Source organism: Balaenoptera physalus, assembly GCF_965194825.1.
Source record: "Balaenoptera physalus genome assembly, chromosome: 2".
Taxonomy (NCBI): Eukaryota; Metazoa; Chordata; class Mammalia; order Artiodactyla; family Balaenopteridae; genus Balaenoptera; species Balaenoptera physalus.
The window spans coordinates 120,324,821-120,342,303 of record NC_138883.1 but is presented as its reverse complement, the minus strand read 5'-3'; the positions used below and the strand labels follow the sequence as shown (position 1 = coordinate 120,342,303).

Below are 17,483 nucleotides of genomic sequence, written 5' to 3'. Positions count from 1 at the left end.
CACCTGGGCCTGGTACTTTCTGCTTTGAAAGGTTATTAATTATTGATTTAATTTCTTTAATACATTTAGGCCTATTCGGAGTGTCTATTTCATCTTGAGTGAGTTTTAACAGATTATGTCTTTCAAGCAATCAGTCCATTTCATCCTGGTTATCAAATCTGTGGCAAAGAGCTGTTCATGGTATTCTTTTATTGTCCTTTTAATACCCATGGGCTCTGTACTGAAATGAATAACTAGAGACATGCAATAGGACTTTGGGACAGTACTATCCATATAAGGTTAGTGGTCATAAGTGTCAAAAGAGCCTTTCAACATAACTGATACTTTTCTCCTGGCACTTTCAAATGCATGGGGCGCAGAGCAGAATAGGCAGAAAAGTGGCTGTAATGAGGACAACTCTGTCAAGCGTGTACTACCAAGGGGCAGGGTAGCCAGACAGTTGGGAGAGTGGGCAAGAAGGTAATTATGACAGACAAACCATAGAATCTCATGTGGATATCCAGGAAAGCGTGGTCATATGGAGGATGAAGGATAATGAAAGGGTGGTAGGATCAGTAAATTATAGATTGCATGAGGTTGAAGAACTGTTAGAGTCACATGATCACAGAGAATAAGGCAGGAGAAGAGATGACAGGTAGAAGACAGTGTGGCTGAGATTGAGTTCCTGGAGGGAGAGTAGTTGTTAGTGAGAACAAGGCAAGAGTCTGACCATCGGAATGAGTAGAAGACAAAACTACTGGGGGAAAGAAATGCAAGAAATTGAGAGGACAGCAGTAATGGTGTAGAGCATGCAGTGAGACTGAAAATTATATCTTCAAGGAATAAGGAGAAGTGACCTGGAAATCTGTAACTGCTGCAACAAGAAGAGGGAGCAGGTGGTATAGTGTGATGGCATGTCCTTCAAATCTGAGGAGTTTTAGGAGATGGGAGGGAGAACTGCCTGAAATGCCAGTGAGGAGCAAGCAGGAAACCTAACCCACCTCTAGGATCACAGGTAGGAGTGCTGTGGGGGAAAAAAACAACTACTACTTAAAACGACTGTGGAGGAAGCAGTATCCCCACACATGAGTTGGAATTTTCCTAAAACAAGAAGGTAAAGGGAATGTGCAGGGAAGAGAGGAACAAAGAAAATTTTGCTGATGGTAAACCTACTTCTAGAGGGCAAAGTTGTAGGATTTCACAAGTAATCCAGAGGCATTTCCTTGATTACTATTGAAACTGAGCATCTTTTCACAGGTTTACAGGCTATTCAGGTTTCCCCCATTTTTTATTGGGTTATTTGTCCTTTTTCTGATGAATTTTAGCTTTTTATGAAGTCTTTGATGTATGGTATTTTCTCCCAGTCAATCTCACCTTTTTGTTTAAGTGAGTTCTTTAGTATATAAATTTAATTTTGTTATAACATATCCATCAATTATGCTTTTTGTCTTGTCTAGGAAAGCCTCTTCTAATTCAAGGTCATAAAAATATCCTTCCAGATAATTTTAATTTTTTTGTTTTCTCATTTGGTCTTTAGCCCATCAATAATTTTTTTTTATATTACATGAAAATATCCTTATATTTTATTTGTAATTTAATTGCATTACAGTCAGAGAACATGTTGTGTCTGACTTCTATATTCTTGTCTGACTTCTATTTACTGAAACTTCTTTATAACCTAGGATGTGATCAATTTTTGCATATGCTTTGTGTACACTATTTGAGTGCCAATAAATACACACATATACATACATACATATACATACATATATGTATATGTATTTATATGAGATCAATCATAATTGTATCTTAATTCTATATTCTTGCTATTTATTCCTGCTTGATCAGTTTCTGAGTAAGGGATATGAATATTTACCACTATGATCATGAATACACTTTTCTCCTTGTAATTCTGTTAGTTTGGGCTTTAACTATTTCAAGCCTATGCTGTTAGGTACCTAAAAGTTTTGTACTTTTATACTTTTTGGATGATTATTCTTTTCACCATTATATAATTTCTATCTTTCTGTAATCAATGCTTTTCATGTTGAATTCCATCTGGTTTGATATGAATATTGCTATTCTAGCTTTAGAGCACATCTAGAATATCAAGTATTTTGCCTGGATTTTTTTCTCTTTCTTTGTTTTAAACCTTTCCTTGAAGTTTTAAATATGTCTCTTATAAGCAGTATACAGCTCAATTTAAAATGAGAGGTTTAATTCAATCATCTGACTTTTAAGAACTGAATTTAATCAGTTTACATGTATTGATATTGTTTGCTGAAATATTTATACTTAGTATCTACCATTATCTTTCATGTTTTACACTTACCATGATTTTTCTTCTTTTTTTCTTTCTCTTTCCTTCTATTCAGTTGAAAAGCTTTGGTTTATTCACTTTCTCTTTTCCTCCGTTTATTTGGAAATCATGCCCACTTGCTTTACTCCTTTAGTAGCTAGCCTTAAAGAAAGACTTCTTCCTAAATAAGACAAGGATTTTATCACATTAACTCCCCTCCAAACTCCCTAGTCTTCTGTGTTAACACTGTTTAAGATTAGAGCTCCACCTTTCTAAATTTAATTGTGTGAGTGTTTTTGAAAACCACCAATAGGTAATGAGATTTACTAAAATATTTTACAGCTATCTTTTTATCAAGCTCCCTCCTCCAGGTTATCTTTTCTTCTTGCTGAAGTATGTCTTTAATAGTCCCTTCATTAAGCGTCTGTAGGTGGCAAACCCTTAGCCTTTGTACATCTAAAAATGGCTTTATTTCACTCTTGCACTTGAATGATCATTTGAATGGGCACAGACTTCTGGGTTAAAAGTTATTTCGCCTTATAACTTTGTAGATATTGGTCCACTGTTCTTTTGTTCATAACAAGATTATTGTTATTCCTCTGTGCTTTTGTTTACTTCCTGGTATTTTAAGAGTTTCATCCTTAACACTTTGCAGGTTCTCTAGAATGTATCTAGGAATAAATCTATTTTTATTTATCCTGCTCAGCTCTACAGTTATGCTCTGAATCTCTTAAGAACTCAAAGTAAGGAAAATTTTAAACATTATTTTTCCAACTATTGCATGCCCACTATTTATTCTCTATTTCAAAAGTCCTAGAAGGCATATGTTAGAATTTCTCAATCAAATTCTCCTTCCAATTTTCCATCTCTTTAGTTCTCTGAGCTATGTTCTAAATCCTCTTAAGTAGTTAGTGTCTTCCAACTCACAAATTCTCTCTTTAACTAATCTCTCTGTCCAATATATCATTTATTCTTACTAATTGCAGGTAAGAATAAAAAATTAAAATTTCACGGACAACATTTTCATTTCTAAGGTGTTCACTTTTATCTATAAAGGTTCAAAATTAATATCCATCTTTTATTTCAGAATTTTCCTTTTTGCGTTATATTTAATCTTTCCTTTGAGGAATTTAAACTTGTTTATTTGAACGTCCTCTTTAGAAAAATGACCTTTTTTCATTACCTCAGGAGTAAATTCTCTCATTTGTGGAATGTGTTGTTTACATCTTACGATATTATTTTCCTCATGTGCCTTGATATGTTGTTTTGCAAACTTATTTTGCATTTAAGTTTCTTTTATTTTAGTTTTTCACTTTGCTCACCCTAACTACATGTGTACTAGTTTTATGGTTACCATCAGCTGGCCCACCATGGTCCCCTTCCAGAGGTCTCTTATTGGGGACTTAAAGCTCTCACGCTTCAAGAATACAGCAGACCCAGTCACGAACCAGAGCGCCACTCTCTTTTATTGCTTCAGATGTCAATTATCACAGGCCACAACCCCAGGCAGATTGTAGTGTTCTTTGTCTCCTAGTGCAGAACACTGCACAAGCCTAAAGTTTTATGCCATGAGCCTGGATCTGTTTTCCCACCACAATCAGGGTATTTCAGCCTCCCTTATATAGGACTTGTCCAGTAAGTGTGTGTCCCCAACTCCACTTATCTGTGAATATATGTGTTTGTTTTATTTCTGATCCACAGAGATTTTTATTTTATTCTTGAAAGTCCTTTGTCTCTTTAATTTTTAAAAAATATTTTATCATTGATGCCTCTTGTATGTGAGGACTAGGGAATATTTTATGAACTCACAATGCCACCTTGATTAGAAGTCCATGTTTTCCTTATGTGTAGTTTTTGGTTTACATAATACAAATTGGTATATTTAATAACATCAAACTAAAATAATATATATGAAAAGTTCAGAGAAAATAATTACAGATTACAAAGCTAACTATAAATATGCCAAAATACTTTTAAAAATAAGGTAGGCTTCTGTTCTCTAAAATTTTAGTAGAACAATCTGAAAAATTTTAGATTCAATACATCTTTATTATCCTACATCCAAAAGACACCATTATACCTAGAAGGTAAATCACAGAAGAATCACAAATATGGAATGTGCAGCAGAGGAGTTAAGAGCATAAACTGTAGAAATTGAAGGCATGGGTTCAAATCTTGGCTGTGTCACTTACTAGTAAGTTATACAACCTCTCTCTACCTCAGTTTTCTCATTTGTAAATGAAGAATAATGCCTACATCAAAGGGTTGTTATAAGAAACAAATTAATATCTGTAAAGTATTTAGTACAAGTTAGGCACATAATACTATACACACATTTGTTAAATAAAGGATGTTACATTAAATTTTTATATGAAGATAAAATATGCAATATTCAAATCCTGAAAAATTAGATTTTATAATTGAAATTAAACACAAAAAAGTAAACAGTTGTATATGCTGTACCTGTTTTGTCGTTTTATGAGTGCCTTGAATTGTCCTCTTTGATTTTCCACCAGTTTGACATTTAGATTTTCCTTCAAGGCAAAAATAGATAAATATACAGATCAACAAATAGATAATATAAAACTGAACTATGCAAATTATCCAGGCATACTAACACATAATCTCCTTCCAGAGACCACAGAACAGAACAACATGGCCAACATGAACTACAGATGTCATAAAAAACAAATTTCCAAGGTCCCAGAGACTGCTTTTATTGAATGGTTTTCTCAGAATAGGAAGAAATCAACTTCTTAAAGAAGTCAGATAGTCTGATAATTTAAAAACAAAGTCAGGTTAGTGATACTCTTCAACTTATATATAGCTCCTTTGAAAATAGTTCTTTGAATTCAAATTTTATTTTGACAATAAAATTAAGAATACATTTTTTACCATATAAAAACTCAGTATTTTCTGTTTTAATTTATCTGATTTATGAAATATATAGTTTCATTTTGAAAAGGGACATTTTCAGTTCTTTGTATTTCTGCAGCAGATACAGCTTTCTCACTTGCTCTTTTTTATAAGAAAGACACTAACTACTGTTTTATAATCACTATTCTTGAGAGCTATTCCAAAACAGGAGTAAAATTCTGTAATGTAGAACAGACTCGTTTTCCTTTTTGCAAAATAATTTTGGGCCAAGACCCCTGAAGCAGTACACATGAAGTGAACCATAACACCTACTATCAATTTATCTGCACATCAGAGGGCCTCCCTCACTGTTCTACCAGGGGTGGAGGCAGAGAACTCTCCACCCCCTACACAGCCTTTTATTCATCCTTTCATCATAGAGAACAATGTATCAGAGGCTTTTTAGAATATACAGGAGAATAATCAGCTTAGAACAATTACCAGAGGAGACAGGAATAAAACAAAGAACAGAAGAAAACTTTTTAAAATTGAATTATCATCCTCAGAAACATCTGAGTATAGATTACAGCCATAAAACATGAATGAGTTGATATTTTTTAAAAAGCTAAGTAAAGATTTTTCTGTAAGTGGCAAGGTTTTAACAATATAAAATAATCCTTCTTAAAAATTATGAAGTTAACATTCTTCCTTTGTCATCATTATTATAGATATTCAGAACGTTCTAATTCTTTGTGCTCTTATTTCCATTACTTTGCAGTAAGCATAAATGAAGCTTTAAAATAGTACTGGCCAATTTTTTATGTACTTATGTGCAGTATCAGGATATATACAGATATAGGATTCATTATTATATTTTCTTTCCTTTTATGTTTTTTGAGTAGAAGCAATTTTAATAATAACACCTTCAGATTACTTTGTGTTCTGAATAACCCATGAAAAATGAGAAAATTTCATAAAACAGTATTTATAACATAGAGCAACCGTGAGATATTTCTAGGTTTCTTGCCACTTTTTTACTGAATAATGTTTATATATATTTTCTATAAAAGAAATGAAGTAATAGTAAGCTCCATATGACAATTTTAGCTATTAAGGAGCTAAATTTAAAAAGACAAATTTAATTTCCACCTCTATTTAATAGCTTTTGTGATCCAAAAGAACTGCTCTCTAAAAATACCTATTAAGACTGACAATGAGTGAGGTGGATGGACCTAGAGTCTGTCATACAGAGAGTGAAGTAAGTCAGAAAGAGAAAAATATTTTCCATATGTATTTACCATATGCTAACACATATATATAGAATCTAAAAAAAAAAGAAAAACGGTTCTGAAGAACCTAGGGGCAGGACAGGAATAAAGACAGACGCAGATGTAAAGAATGGACTTGAGGATAGAAAAAATCTAAATCTCCTATAACTTTAAAAAAAAACTAATCTGCCAGTCATAATAACACACCCAATTTCATTCCTATGTGAAACAGTGAAACTAACAATATCATTTGCATTTGTGTATTAGGTAAGATAAAAAATCAATTAAAAATTATTTCTTATTTAATACATACTAATTTGCCCAAGACTTCTAATTATAAACAGTCTTCAGTCTGTCTACTATTCAAGACTAAATATATTCTTTAATTTACAACAAAAATGAAACTTTTTTTTTAATACATACCATCATCATCTTTGCTTTCTAGTGGAACACTCCAAGCTATTAGGTTTCTTGCTGTACGACCCTCCTCTGCAACTATTTTCCTTACTTTGTCATGACTATTGGAGCGCTGGAATGAAGCCTATGCACAGAAAAGAGAACATGTATTAGTTTATTAAATTAGTCAACATAAAAAATATATCTGGCAGACAAATTCATCATTTCTATTATTTTCTCAGAAAGGAAACACTTAAAACTAATTTGGGATCGGAAAGGTGCTTAGACAGAAATAAGAGTAAGTCCCAGATTTTTTTAGTTCTAAAAAGACTGAATTTTACAACTTTAAAAATAAATAAATCATTTCAAGAATGAATTCAAACTAAGGTTTGAAAAACTGTCCTAAGGAGCACAAACACTGCTGTGTACCCATTTCAGCACCACTCCCCCTTATGTATCACAGGTTAAAGTAAGAGGGTACATATTCCCTCTGAAAGCTCTCGGCAACATAAAATGTTTTCAAGACTCTTATTTTTTTCCCTACAGATAATGCTAAAGTAAATTTTCACTCAGTTGTAAATTTCCACTGCATAATTTTATCTCCAAGTTATTGGGCTCTAAATAATAATTCCTGTAAACTAACATATTTAAGTTGCAAAATTTTAAACCCTGCCCTATTGCACACAATGTGTGTACGTATACATGTATGTGGTGTGTGTGTGCGTGTGTGTATTCTTGCTTTCTCTAGTCCCACACAGCTGAAAGCAACACTAGCCTACAGGTTCAGCCCCAACAAGACCCTGGGCCAATGGAAGCCAGATCCAGTAATGTAAAGGAAATTACCTTCCCACTAATGAATGCCATATGAAAATAGCCCACTTTTTTTTTCTGTTGTAATAAGATCATGGATGCCTTTACTGTCTTCTTTTGCTTCTCTATATATTTATTTTTATTTTTTTATTTTTTTTTTACTTTATTCTTTTTTAACATCTTTATTAGAGTATAATTGCTTTACAATGGTGTGTTAGTTTCTGCTTTATAACAAAGTGAATCAGCTATACATATACATATATTCCCATATCTCCTCCCTCTTGCATCTCCCTCCCACCCTCCCTATCCCACCCCTCTAGGTGGTCACAAAGCACCGAGCTGATCTCCCTGTGCCATGCGGCTGCTTCCCACTAGCTATCTATTTTACATTTGGTTGTATATATAAGTCCATGCCTCTCTCTCACTTCGTCCCAGCTTACCCTTCCCCCTTCCCGTGTCCTCAAGTCCACTCTCTACGTCTGCATCTTTATTCCTGTCCTGCCCCTAGGTTCTTCAGAACCAGAAAATAGCCCATTTTTATAAGCCAAGAATCTATGAAAAGAAAAGGGCTCTAAAGCATCCCTATGAGCACAAGGATGCAGCCTCCTTGCCCAATCCTTAACTCCATGTGGGAAATCTACCGCTTTCTGAAAAGAATTCACTCCCGGGCCCAGCCCAAAATCCTAGTCCAGCTAATGAGCGAGTTCATCTTCTCTTCTAGTTCTTGCCAGCCTAAACTCTTAGCATCCCTGGAATCCTTAGTCAACAACAAATTTACTGGACAATTACTATGTGCCAAGCACTGTGTAAGACACTGAGAAGAAAACAAAAATATAAGGTAGTATACATGTCCTCAAAGAACTAACAATCCAAATGAGTGAACCAAACACATAAGAGCAAAAAATAATATATGAATTAATCAGTATGGTATCTAGTCTCCAGATGCCCCCCTTCCCCTCAATAAACCACTCCTGCTGGTGTTCATGCCCTATGTAATCCCCTCCCCTTGAACCTGGCTCTGTGACCTGCTTTTTGACCTATAAAATGAGGTGGAAGTGACATTGTGTAATTTCTGAAAACAGGTCATAAGAAGCTTTGCAGTCTCTACCTGGGTCTCTTGGAATGCTCCTTCTTGGGATACTCACTCTTGAAACCCAGCCATCCATGCCATGAGAAGCCAAAACCACCAGTAGAGAGACCACATAAAGTCAGCACTGATAGACAGGCCCAGCTGAACTCCCAGCTGACAGACAACATCCACTGAGCCATCTTGGACATTCCAGCCCAGTCAAGCCCCCAGATGAATGCTGCCATCCGAGCACCCCAGGCACCCCAGGGCAGAAAAACCACCTAGTCAACCCACAGAATCATGACGGGTAACAGGAACTATATGTATGCACACTAATCCACAATACACACATCTGTATTTCTGTATCTATGTGTATAGAGATATTGAAAACTATGAGTTTATATTAATACCTCTGATTTCTTTTTTTTAATATTTATTTATTTATTTTGGCTGCACAGGGTCTTAGTTGTGGCACACGGGATCTTCCTTGGGGCATGCGGGATCCTTAGTTGCGGCATGCAGGCTTCTTAGTTGCAGCAAGTGGGCTTCTTAGTTGAGGCATGCAGACTTTTAGCTGCAGCATAAGGAATTCTTAGTTGCAGCATGTGGGCTTCTTAGTTGCAGCGTGCAGACTCTTAGTTGCGGCATGCATGCGGGATCTAGTTCCCTGACCAGGGATCAAACCCAGGCCCGCTGCACTGGGAGCTCAGATTCTTACCCACTGGACCACCAGGGAAGTCCCAATACCTCTGATTTCAATCCTACATCATAGGTTCATTTTAGCCTTCCCCTTTCCTTATTTGTAATTTCTTTCTCCATCAGTAAGAAACCCAGCTCTCATCATCTAAAATATATTTACTTAGCTGTTCAATTCTAATATATACATAAAGTAGTTTCAAAAAAAAAAAAAAAAGGGAATTCCCTGGTGATCCAGTGGTTAGGACTCTGCGCTTTCACTGCTGAGGGCCCAGGTTTGATTCCTGCTCAGGGAACTAAGATCCCACTAACTGTGCCATGCGGCCAAAAGTAATAAAAAATAAATAAATAAAATAAAATAGTTTCATAACTGCTAACCCATATCTCTGTGAGAAACACACTTACTAACAAGATTATATTTCTACACAGTTCCGTCTTTAGCCTTACAGTGTCCAAAGTACTAGATTTTGTTTTCCAAAATTACTTAAATTAGTTCGTCTCATCCTCACCCCTTCAGTGTGGTTACATTATATACTTGTAATATGTTACTCTTTAGTTTTTGGGTTCTCCTCACGTACTGGTAAATTTTAATTGCTGGCTTATTTGGGGAGTATGTGAAAGAAAGGCAACACACTGTTCTCAAACAAAAGAACTTACTAATTAGTATGACTTTGAGAGAAGAAAAAAGTCACTACACTCTAGGGCAGGGGTCCACGAACTTCTTCTACAATGGGCCAGATAATAAACAATTTTTATTTTAGGCTTTGCAGGCCATACAGTCTCTATGACAACTACTCAATCATGCCATTTTGTGTGACAGCAGCCATAGACAACATGTAGACAAATGGGTGTGGCTCTGTGGGAAATACATATTACTGTTCAGTTTGAAATAAATTCAAATTACAGAAAAGTTACAAATTAGCACAAAGAATCCTCAAAATATCCTCATACATTTTTTTTCCTAAAACATTTGAGAATAAACTGCAATCATCATATCTTTTGCCCTTAAGTACTCCAATGTGTATTTCATATATCCAAAGACACTCCCCTATATAAATATACTACAAATATCAAATCAGGAAATTATCATTGATCCAAATTATTATCTAAATTAGAGTAATTATTTAAATTTCACCAACTGTTCCACTAATGTCTTTGACAGTATAAAGTTGACAACAGATATAAGCTCAATTATTCCAGAAGCTCTACAAACTCCAAGCATGATAAATATAAATACAAAGAAAACCATGCCTAAACCAACCACAGAAAAACTGATGATAGCCTGAAACATAGAGAAAAACTTAAAAGCATACAGAGGAGGGAAAAACAGCTCACCTTTAAAGAAGCAACAGTCCAGTAAGACTGACAGCTTTGCATTGCCCAGGAAGTGATAAAAGTAATAATTTAAAATAAATAAATCAATAACTTATTACTACCTATTCAGTAGAATAGTAGGATCAAAACCCTGACTCAAGAGAGTTCAAGAGAATGTTGAGTAAGAAAATGGAGACAATAAGTATAAATAACTTTTTTTGAGTTTTGTAATACAGGCGAAAAAAGAAAGAAGAAAGGAAAAACAAACAGAGAAGGTTTTTAAGATGGGTGAGAGTATATTTTTATGCTGATGGGAATGATCCATAGAAAGTGAAATTGCGTATGTAGGGAAACAGGGAATAACCAAAGAAGCTAAATCTGCGAGTGACAGGAACTGAATTTCAGTGTACACGAATGAACCAACCAGCTCAAACTATTAGGAAAACAAAGACTGCTCTCTTCCACTCTAATACTCTGTGCTATGAAGTTAACCCAAATTTCCCTCTCCAGAACTTGACTTTTTATATTTTTAAAATAAATACCTGCCTCCACATTCCTTCATTCCTCTGACCTTACCCTGGATATCCACATGGCATCTACTTACCTGACTCATAAGCTTTCACTGAGACTCATTAGTCCGTGACCAATGTTCCAGCTCCATTCTGTGCAAAATACTTGAATGATCTCTTTTCTATTCCCATACTTTCCAATCAGTGTAACATCATAAAATCTCCTTTTGCTTAAAGACATCTCCCAATGATTACATAACTTAGGTTAGGTTGGCATCTATCATTTAGGTTACCTAAGCATTGTTTTAACCAAAAAGTATCACTATTCCTTTCAAGCCAGATGAATACATTTAAATAGGTGGTCTACTTTTCATCTCTTTTTCAGATAATTCTCTTATGCAATCACAGAAAATTATATAGGTAGATATACATATATATATATCAGATCACAAAATCCACTATTCTTTACTTTATATCTCAAGAGTCTTCATAAAGTAATGAGTTTCTCAGAACTAAAATGACCACAAGATAGCAACGCTGTAGTACTGCTAGACCAGAAAATTTGAAATCTAATATTGTCTTCTTCTATAAACATTTCAGTTCTACCACAAATTTTGTAGTTAGTTCTTTTATACTTAGTACACATACACACATTCAAAGAAAAAGCCACCAGCTCAAAACTGTCTTCATTCTTAATTCCAATACTTCATAAGGAAAAACATTATAACACTCATCTTACAACACATGACTGAAAACCATTTTTCAGTTTAAAGCACAAGTGCCTTCTGCAGTATATGCTGAATGGACTCTTTTCAGTAAAAACTCATATATTCTAATCAATTTTAATAATCCTATTCTTATAAAAATGTCAGTAGTAACTTAATGCAATTTTAAACATTTTAATTTAGGCATCAGGGTTTGAAATGCATTGCAATAAATGAGTCTGAGATACTTCATAACATTATAGATGTCTATTTCAAACAGTATTTTCACACAGGTTCTTTTCTTCCAAGAGACTTAAACAAAATATATGTATTTTCATCCAAAGTCACAGTGTGCCACCTAGTGCCATAGGGAGATTTTACAGAGGCTTGTTCAAAAACTAAATGTTTCACCCAATCCAAAAATGGGCAGAGGACCTAAATAGACATTTCTCCAAAGAAGATATACAGATTGCCAACACACACATGAAAGAATGCTCAACATCATTAATCATTAGAGAAATGCAAATCAAAACTATAATGAGATATCATCTCACACCAGTCAGAATGGCCATCATCAAAACATCTACAAACAATAAATGCTGGAAAGGGTGTGGAGAAAAGGGAACCCTCTTACACTGTTGGTGGGAATGTAAATTGATACAGCCACTATGGAGAACAGTATGGAGGTTCCTTTAAAAACTAAAAATAGAACTACCATACGACCCAGCAATCCCACTACTGGGCATATACCGTGAGAAAACCATAATTCAAAAAGAGTCGTGTACCAAAATGTTCATTGCAGCTCTATTTACAATAGCCAGGACATGGAAGCAACCTAAGTGTCCATCAACAGATGAATGGATAAAGAAGATGTGGCACATATATACAATGGAATATTACTCAGCCATAAAAAGGAACAAAACTGAGTTACTTGTAGTGAGGTGGATGGACCTAGAGACTGTCATACAGAGTGAAGTAAGTCAGAAAGAGAAAAACAAATAACGTATGCTAACACACATATATGGAATCTAAAAAAAAAAAGAAAATGGTCAGAAGAACCTAGGGGCAAGACGGGAATAAAGATGCAGACCTACTAGAGAATGGACTTGAGGATATGGGGAGGGGGAAGGTTAAGCTGGGATGAAGTGAGAGAGTGGCATGGACATATATACACTACCAAACGTAAAATAGATAGCTAGTGGGAAGCAGCTGCATAGCACAGAGAGATCAGCTCGGTGCTTTGTGACCACCTAGAGGGGTGGGATAGGGAGGGTGGGAGGGAGGGAGATGCAAGAGGGAAGAGATATGGGGACATATGTATATGTATAACTGATTCACTTTGTTGTAAAGCAGAAACTGACACACCATTGTAAAGCAATTATACTCTAATAAAGATGTTTTAAAAAAAACTGTTTCAATAAAAAGCATACACATCAGCCTTAAAGTTTTTATGTTTGACTCTTACAGTATATAATCTAAGAAAGCAAGTGTTCAGAGTGTTTACCAAGAAACGTATATACCTCTTAGCAAGGCTGATCAAGCAAAAGAAGAAAGAAGGCAAAACTAACCAATATCAAGAATAAAAAAGGAACATCACTACAGAGTCTAGAATCTCCAGAAGTCAAAAACATAAAAGGATATTATAAATAGTATCAATAAATTTGAAATTTTTGATGAAATGCACAAAATCCTTGAAAAACACAACCAAACTTGGCATTAAAGGAAACAGAAAAATCTGAGTATTTATTAAAGAAATTTTTAAATTTTAAATACTAAAGAAATATTTACTGAAGAAATTCCACAAAAGACAATCCAGGCTCAGATACGTTTCATTGGTGAATTCTCTTAATCACTGAAGGAAAAATTACACTAAATTCTTCCAGAGAATAAAAAAGAAGGATCAAATCTCAACTCATAGAGTCCCACGTGACCCATTTAAGATATCAGAACCTAAGAGGACAAGAGAAGTAAATTACCAGTTCAAATTCTTTCAAAAGTAACAATGTGAAAATTACATATACATACATACACACACACACTTGCAAACTGAATCCAGGTAAAACATCACAATCAAGTTGATTTTATTTCAGGATGCAAGGCTGACTTAACATTTTTAAATCAATGAATGTAATTTGCCATATTAACAAAATAAAGGAGAAAAGTTTGATGCTCACTTCAACAGATGAAAAAAGCAAGTGATAAAACTGTACAACCATCCATGATAAAAATTCTTCACAAACTACAGCAATCAGCGTATTTAATAATAAAATCTTGAAAGAGACAAGGATGCCTACCATCACCACTTCCATGAGTCATTGTACTGAAGTTCCTAGCCCATGTAGTAAGGTGAGAAAAAGAATGAGAGGGAAAATATAAGGTGAACCTGGAACAGCTTGTTACGCTAGAAAGTATAGAAGGATTCAAAGAATAATAGGAGCATATGAAAAGACACAGAGCCAGTTTGAAGGAGCTTCCACCAGCTAAATCAGGGACAATCTGAGCATCAAAATAAATGGTAGTAATAGATTATAACAGTAAATAAATAAAAAATCCAGGAAGCCTGAAAGACAGACAGACAGGCACAAAGATAATTGGGAAGAAAGCAAATACTTATTATCTACTTTAATTAATATTTATTATCATCAGTGGATGCTAAAACTAATGGGTGAAGGTTTGATGAGTTGCAGGGTATTTACATAGTGTCAAAGTATCTCTTGACAAATTAATTTCAAAAGAGAAAGCAAACTTTAAATAGAAGAACCTGACAATAGCCTAAATTAACCAAGTGATCAGAGTCAACATGACCAATAGCAGGACAAACTGACACCATATGCTTCATGATGTGATATACTGACAAGGATACATCATCATTCATGTGATATTCTGCCAAAAATACAAAATCTGACTCTATTAATAAGGAAACATGACCCGAATCGAGTGACATTCTTCAAAATAACTGTCCTGTACTCTTCGAAAATGGCAAAGTCAAAAAAGGCAAAGAAAGTCTGAGGAATTATTCCAGGTTAAAGGAGACCAAAGAGACATGATAACTAAATGGATCAAGAAAAAAAATAGCTATAAGAGACATTATTGAGATAATGACAAACTTTGACTACATTGTGGCTTATATAATAGTATTATACGAATGTTAAATTTCTAGATTTTGATAATTGAATTGTGGTCATGTAAGAGAATGTCCTTGTTCTTAGGAAACATACACTGAATATTTAGGGATAAAGGAGTATGCTAGCTTCAAATTGAGGCAGGAGATAGATGGGCCCCAGGCTAAGCAGCTGGAATCTGCCCCCTGTGGACAGATACTCCAAGAGAAAGATAATGGCAGGAGCAAGGAGGAGCTGAGTCCTGCTTGGATAAAAGATAAAGAGACCACGTATTTCTCATTTTTGAGGACTAGGAGACCTCCCCAACTACACGTGTGCAGAAAGGCTCCTCTGGGGTCAAAAGGGAAGGGGGCGCCACCCTGTAACAGGTGGTGTCAACCTCCCCAGAGGCCTCTACACTGGAATCCATCTTGGCAAAAAGATGCACACATATTTCAGGGTGGGCCCTAGGACAGGTCCCCTGTGGGAAAGAAATGAGATAACTGATCAAAGGTAAACAAAGACCCGGAAGAAGTGCCCTATGTAAGTGATTTGAATGACCTCTCTGGTGCACTCCTCCTCATTAGGGAGGACACCCACACCCTTTCTCTTCAGGTGTGTATCTCTGCCTTGCTTCTGTCTTAAATAAACAAACTGTTTCTCTGTGTGCTCTCCCACTTGGGCTGTGTCTCTAATAATAAACTTTGTACCTGTTTCTACAGTTTTTGCCTCCTTGAGAAATTTATTTTTCAGTGAGGGGCAGGAGCCAGGGCAACTTTGCTTCTAGCCTCTAGCCCCTGGTGGTCAAGTGGCTAGGATTCCTGGTTTTCACCCAGGCTACCCAGGTTCACTTCCTGAGCAGGTAACTAGGATCTCTCTTCAGGACCACTCACTGCTGTCTCCTCGAGATCAAAATATTTTCAAATGGTTCATGGAAGAGTAATATATTTATGCACATAACATGCATATATTATATGTCTGTGCAAATATATGTGTGTGCAAATACATGTATATGTCTATAGGTATATATATATATGTGCTTGTATGTTTACGTGATCTTTTTTTTCTGGCTGTGCCGCACAGCATGTGGGACCCTACTTCCCCGACCAGGGATCGAACCCAGGGCCCCTGCAGGGGAAGTGCAGAGTCCTAACCACTGGGCCACCAGGGAACTCCCTATGTGTAATTTTATATACACATATTGTGTATATATACATTTATATACATCTGTATGTTTTATATATACACACATACATATAGAAAAAGAGAAAGAGAGAATATGAGAAAAGAGACAAAATTAGCAATTGGTAAAGTTAGTGAAAGAATATATGAGAATTCCTTGTACTCCTCTTGCAACCTTTCTTAAATTTGAAATTATAGCAAAATAAAAGCTGCTAAAAATAATGATAATAAAGGATGATAGTTTCATGATCTTCAGGTAAAGAAAAAAGTCTTAATCGGGACACAAAAAGCACTAATCATAAAGGAAAAAACTAATAAACTGAACTTCAGTGCAATTAAGAACAGCTTCTACTGAAAAGACATCATTAAAAGAATGAAAAAGCAAGCCACAAAGAAGATATATGCATAAAAGAAACAAAGGTCTTGTACCCAGGATAGACAGAGAACTCCTTAAATCAATTAGAAAAAGAAAGACAACCCAACAGGAAAATGAAACTTGAGTAGGCACTTCACAAAAGATACATAAATAACCAATTACCATATGAAAAGGTACTCAAAAGCAGGCACCGGAAATACTAAAATTTTTTTTAAATAAATGACTATACCGTATGGTGGTGAGGAGTTGGGGCAACTGCTTACACTGCTGACAGGAAGCTAAACTGGTACAACCACTTTGGAAATCTGCCATTATCTACAAAAGCACAAACCAGCCTCTGTTTACCTCTCTAGCCTCATCTTCCACTACTCTTTTTTTTTTCTTTCTTTTTTTTTTTTTTGATAAATTGAGTCTCAGAAATTTTATTTTATTTTTATTTTATTTTTGGCTGTGTTGGGTCTCTGTTGCTGTGCATGGGCTTCCTCTAGTTGTGGCAAGTGGGGGCTACTCTTTGTTGAGGTGCACAGGCTTCTCATTGACTTGTTGCAGAGCATGGACTCTAAGTGAGTGGGCTTCAGTAGTTGCAGCACACGGGGCTCAGTAGTTGTGGCACGTGGGCCCTAGGGCATGTGGACTTCAGTAGTTGTGGAGCACGGGTTCAGCAGCTGTGGCTCACAGGCTCTAGAGCACAGGCTCAGTAGTTGTGGTGGATTCTTAACCACTGTGCCACCAGGGAAGTCCCTCCATTACTCTTCTTGTCTGTCATGCTCCAACCCCACTGACTTCTATTCAGTTCCCTATAGCCACCAAGCTCCCTTCTAATTCAAGGCATTTACATAGAATTCTCTCTGCTATTTAGAATGTTCTGCCACTCTACAATGTACATTTATTGGCTTCCTCCCCAGCATTCACTCCCTACATCTT

At 35.6% G+C, this 17,483-nt stretch overlaps 1 protein-coding gene across 8 annotated transcripts in view; it reads right to left on the bottom strand.

Annotated features, from left to right (window-relative positions):
* SCAPER (S-phase cyclin A associated protein in the ER) overlaps window positions 1–17,483 on the bottom strand; it is a 467,951-nt gene that overhangs the window by 411,397 nt on the left and 39,071 nt on the right. For all 8 annotated transcript variants that reach the window (XM_082452595.1, XM_082452600.1, XM_082452599.1 and 5 more), the window contains 2 exons: window positions 6,826–6,943; window positions 4,742–4,812 (listed from right to left, as the gene is read on the bottom strand). In XM_082452595.1, coding sequence (XP_082308721.1) covers window positions 4,742–4,812; window positions 6,826–6,943 — 189 coding nt within the window. The remainder of the gene's footprint in view (window positions 1–4,741; window positions 4,813–6,825; window positions 6,944–17,483) is intronic.